Source organism: Gavialis gangeticus, unplaced genomic scaffold (genome assembly GCF_001723915.1).
Source record: "Gavialis gangeticus isolate Ggan-Ray unplaced genomic scaffold, GavGan_comp1, whole genome shotgun sequence".
NCBI lineage: Eukaryota > Metazoa > Chordata > Crocodylia > Gavialidae > Gavialis > Gavialis gangeticus.
Window position 1 is genome coordinate 1,357,316 of NW_017728991.1, and position 5,118 is coordinate 1,362,433.

General features: G+C 66.9%; 1 protein-coding gene across 1 annotated transcript in view; it reads right to left on the reverse strand.

Annotated features, from left to right (window-relative positions):
* Window positions 1-998: 998 nt before the first annotated feature.
* TEPSIN (TEPSIN, adaptor related protein complex 4 accessory protein) overlaps window positions 999-5,118 on the reverse strand; it is a 7,267-nt gene continuing 3,147 nt past the window's right edge. The window contains exons 7-13 of the mRNA XM_019515776.1: window positions 4,787-4,858; window positions 4,208-4,411; window positions 3,685-3,859; window positions 3,333-3,446; window positions 3,027-3,105; window positions 2,723-2,857; window positions 999-2,325 (exon numbers count right to left, since the gene is read on the reverse strand). Of these exons, the coding sequence (XP_019371321.1) occupies window positions 1,741-2,325; window positions 2,723-2,857; window positions 3,027-3,105; window positions 3,333-3,446; window positions 3,685-3,859; window positions 4,208-4,411; window positions 4,787-4,858 (1,364 nt within the window). The 3' untranslated portion in view covers window positions 999-1,740. The remainder of the gene's footprint in view (window positions 2,326-2,722; window positions 2,858-3,026; window positions 3,106-3,332; window positions 3,447-3,684; window positions 3,860-4,207; window positions 4,412-4,786; window positions 4,859-5,118) is intronic.

Sequence of the window (5,118 nt, forward strand, 5' to 3'; positions counted from 1 at the left end):
GGCTGGCCCGGCTGCCCGTCGTGTGGCGGGCTGGGGGGGTAGGTTGAGGCCGCAAGGGGCGGGCCCGGTGGCTCCTTGTGCAGCGCCAAGCACCCCCGGGCGGCCCCAGCTGGGCCAGCCCCCCACCCCCGTTGCAGTTTACCCAGGGTGCCACCCCCGAGTTGCAAGGCACCCAAGGGTGAATTGCAACTGCCCCCCGGGCCCATAGCACAGGGCCTGGTTGGGGCTGCGGGGGGGGGGGCGCGCTGCCTGCGGGCTGGGGGGCCATGCCGGTGCGGAGGGCCTGGCTCCGACGCAGGGTCGTCGCTTGCTCTGCTTGGAGACGAGCTGGGCCCCGACGGCCGGACGGGCTCCAGGACCGCAGCCGGCACGTGCAGTCAGGATCAGCCCTGTCCAAGACAACGCGGCCCAGGGCCTGCCCGACCGGTCGCCCCTGGCCCCTTTGCTGCCCCAGCTGGGCCCCGGAGCCACCGCCCCCTGCTCCACGGGCCCAAAACGCCGCCCGGGTTGGAGCAGAGCAGAGCTCCCACGTCCAGACCTCGTGCCCCCACTCCCCAGCCCGGGTTAAGCTTCCAGAGGCCTTGAGCAGGGATCCGGCCTCCGAGCAACAAGCAAAGCAAGCGGTGGGGAAGCAGCACGCGGGAACCCCACTCCCTCCAGCGCAGACCGGACAGTTGCAAGGACCGTTTCACTGCCCTCGCCAAACAGGTTATCCCAGGCACCGTCCTGGCCAGGACGCACGGGTGTATCGCGGGTAACACGGCAGCCAGGGCTGGGCTGGGGCCCCTGCCAGCCGTGCCAGTTTGATCTGCTGCACCCCACCAAGCGCGCAGGCAGCCGCATACTGCAGAGGCCCTGGGGCTCTTGAGGGGCAGGGAGGGCAAGGTAAGGGATGGCCCAGCCACGCTGCCCCATTCCAGGGGCAAGGGGGGCAAAAGACGCAGGACACGGGTCCTGACGATCAACCCCACAAGAAGGGAGCCGAGCTAGCTCTCCATGTGCACGACTTTGTGCTCCTTTTATTAACAGGTACCTAGCAGCAACACCTCGGGTCTGCAAACGTGGCACATCCCTGTCCACACCGGGCATGGGTCCTCTGCCTGGTCCCACGGGCCGACCCCAGGCCTGCCACCCAGCAGCGAGGGACGCGTGTCTGCAATGGCAGCGCTCTGTGAGGGTCTGGCCATGGGGGCCGGGGATGCCGCTAGTCCGATGTCTCCCGCCGTGCTGCCCTGAAGGCCCAAGATGCGCCTACAGCAACCAGGTGCAGAGCCCGAGCCCTGGTCGGACGGTTCTGGAGCGACTCTGCTGAGGCCGCTGCAACTCGTTACAGCAGTCAATGCTTCACCGATGAGCCCAGAGCAGCGCCTTGCCCACGTGCCCCTTGACTCTGGGCTGCAGCCCCCCAACCCACGACAGCAGGGTAGGGGTGCGACAAGCCAGCCCAGCACATGTGAATCCCTCCCTCAGGGGACCAGGAGATGGAGCCTCACCCACCTCCTTCCCCAGCAGCACAGGGGAAGCCGTCCTCAGCCAGCATGTGCAGCAGGGGGGTCAGGGCTCTGTGGCCTCCACATCCTCTTCCAGGGGGATTCAGCCCCGCCAGGTCCATCTGCTGCCAGGTGGGTGCAGCAGGATTCGGCCACGTGCCACCCTACAAGCACCCCTCCTGCCCGAAAGAAGGGGCGGCCTCAAAGGGCAGCCGGTCCGTGCCCAGTCTGTTGCCAGAGCGCAGGGCAGCTACATGTTTAGGAAGGAGAACACGGAGGGCTCCAAGTCGCCTGCAGGGTCTCCCTGGTCCCCAGCGTGGGGCGGCCTCCACGGGGCTGCAACCGCTGACTCCCCACCGGTGGCCAGCGCTGCGTCCGAAGGGGCCACCAGCTCCATGCCAGCAAAGAGGGAGAGGCTAAGCAGGGGCACGGCCGCAGCCCCCGCGCCGCTCCGCGTCTGTGCGTGCCCAGGGTCCATGTGAGCACCATCCTCTGCAGGCTGTGCCCCCGCCAGTCGGCAGGCCACCTCCTGCTGGCAGGGGCAGACGGGTGCCGCGTCTCCGGCCTGCTCGCAGGTCTCCGCATCTGCCTCTAGCTGTCCCAGGCAAGCTGGCATGGCGGAGACACGGGGATCCTGGTCAGGAGCCTCCCACGCCCCTGAGGGGAGCAGGGCTAGGCTGATGGGCTGGAGAACTCTCTCCCCTGCCGGAGGCACCGTGTCGGTCAGCAGGTCCCGCGTGTGCTGGGCTGGCTCTCCGGCAGGGGCAGCCAGGTCCAGGGGGCAGCTCGTGGGAGGGGTCCGGCTGCTGCACAGGGCCTCGAACTGCCTCAGGATCTGGGAGGACGGAGTGAGACGTCAGCACAGCCATACACCCCTGGGAGGTCCCTGCTGGCCCCCGGCTCTAGCACCGTGCACTGTGGAGGTCCCCGGGCCGGGCCCTCCAGCTGTGACGGGGCTGGGGAAGCAAGGCCATGCCCAGCGTCTCCCAGAGCAGGGCAGGCCGCACTCCCTCCTGCCTGCACCAACCAGACCCTGAGGCAGGATCCCATGGGCTCTGGGAAGCATCGTTCAGCCAGTGCCTGGCAGCCCTCCCCATGCTCACAGTGCCAAGGCAGGGAGCGGTGGCTGCGTCTTGGGGGGCAGCAGAGCCCAGGAGCTTCTTCCCACTAGGGTCGGAGCCCAAGGGCCACAGCAGGGAGCCGCTCCCCGAGGAGCCAGCCTTGAGCATCACCTTGGTGGCTTTGTTGGTCACGGGCCCAGGGCTGCCTTGGCTGAGCTGCTGCAGGTGCTGCCGGGTCATCAGGAGGATCTGGTCTGGGGCCAGCAGGTCGGAGCACATGAGGGCGGAAATGGCACACATGGCCCGCTGCGGGGACACGCAGGGAGTGCCGTCAGCCCGCAGGAGTCCAGCCTCTTCCAGGCGATGCGGACAGATGCTGCTGGTCCTCCAGGTCCCCCTGGCTGCCCCTGCCACGGCCTAAAAGCTCCGCTAGTAACCTGGGACTGTTTGAGCCTCCCCCCACAGCCCCATTCACCATGCGGGCGCAGTCGCTGGGGTCCTGCAGCGTCCGGTTCAGCAGCTCCAGCACCACCTCGCAGTTCAGCAGCCCGCATCTGGGGAGAGGGGCCGCACTCAGCTGGGGGGTAGGGAGCCTGGCCTGCTGATGGCTAACTCCCACCCTGGACCACCTACCCCCTGCCCATCGGGGGGGCACCACCATCCTCCAATTGCCCCTCAGCTTCCCCCTGCCACAGTGCCTGGTTCTGCTAGCCCAGGAAGGGCAAGGAATGTGGGCCCAGGGCCGAGCTGGGCTTGGGGAGGGGGCGCGCCAGGCTCTTACTCCTTAACAAAGTGCTGCACCTCCTCACGGGTCAGGAAGACCTTGGCACCATGGGCCAGCCCGCTCACCAGGCTCACCTCCTGCAGGCAGTCGCCCCGGTTGTCAGCCTCCACCCTGCGGCGGGGGGGGAGATGCCAGCTCCATCACTGGGTCCTGCAGATATGGGGAGCACAGCTCTGCTCCCCAACCCGGGAGCTCTTCCACTAGCCGGCCCATCTCCGAAGCTCCCCCTGCTCCACCCCGGACAGCTTCAGTCCCTGCTCTCCCCACCCGACTGCCCACCTTGTCCGCCCTGACATAGGGCTGTAACCCCAGCTGTACCCAGCCCCGAGCCCCCCTGCCCTGCTCCCACCTCTCCGCGATGCCCCCCAGCTCCCTGCTGGCCCCTGAGTGGCTGTCGCTGCCCGACTTGCTGTAGGAGTCAGAGGTGCGGCTCAGCTCGCCGTTCTCCTGCGAGGAGTCCTGGGAGCTGCGCCCACTATCCGTCTCCTCCCAGCCGCCGCCCGGCTGCCCCGGCTGGTGACTCACTGCAGGAAGATCAGCCAGGAGTGTGGTTGAGGTCCCGGCTCTAACACGCCGCTAGGATGCGGCAGAGACCCGCTGTAGCCCGGGTAGTACAGGCGCCCACAGGCAGCCACCACCTTCCCCTGTCCCAAGCTGTCGCTGCCGGCTGCATTTCAGTATGCAGGGTGTTAGAAACCCCCAGGTTGGGAGGCTTCCAGCTCTGCTCTGACACTGCTGTTTCTGATTAAATTAGTGCTGGCACCTTCCTCCTCCAGCCAGGCACCAGAAGCTGGGATTCCCAAGGGTCTAGGAGCTGCTCCCAGCCTTTGGGGAATTGCACCCATCTGTCTCAAGTGGGGCTCTGCACCTACCTCGCACGCTGCAGGCTGCAGGGGCCAGGGGCTTTTCGGACCCCGCGTAGCTTCTCCCAGGGGAGGGTGCCGTCACGGGCTGGTAGGCGTCCTCCTGCAGCTCCCTGCCCCGGGGCCGGTGTGGATCCTGGCTGGGAAGCACAGCACTGGCGACCACCTCGGCTGCCTTCTGGATGGTGCTGAGCAGGGCTTCACCAGGGGAAGCTGGAGCAGAGCCAGATGGGGGCAGGGCCTGAGTCTGTCCATCTGGGCACAGAATCGGCCACCCCAGGCCACAGGAGCAGAGCAAGACAGTGGCCACAGAGCCACAAAGCCAAGCAGCTTCTGCTCTTTCAGGGTTGGGGCATCAGACCCCTGCCCAGGCAGGGCACAGAGGCAGCTGCAGGGACTCAAGCTGCCTCAGCACCTAGCAGCATTGCCCACTGGGAAGCCCAGCCCTGACAGCCCCAAGATGCCACGGCTGATATGAAACAGACCCCCTGATGCCAGGAGCAGGGGCATCAAGGCACCAAGGGCCAGCAGACTGCCCTCCCTGCCTAGGGTGCTGGTGCCCCAGCCCTGCGCCGTGTCCAGACTTACCAGAGCTGCCCTGTTCCCGGGTGAAGCCAAAGCCCTGTAGGGAGCTGCAGGGGCTGGAGCTGGCCCCCATTCCTGCAACAGAAGACAATTCAGGGTCTGGGGATGCTGGCTGCATCTGCACCAGGCAGGTCATGGCCCATCAGCAGTGATGGGGCAGGACTGGGGGTGGGAGGGCCACAGGGCTCTTTCCTTGGGCTGGGATTCGCAGCAAGAAGCCGATACCTACTCCCGGAGCAGTGGCATAGTTTCATAGTTTCATAGTTTCTAGGGTCGGAAGGGACCTGAGCAGATCATCTAGTCCGACCCCCTGCCATGGCAGGAAATAGTACTGG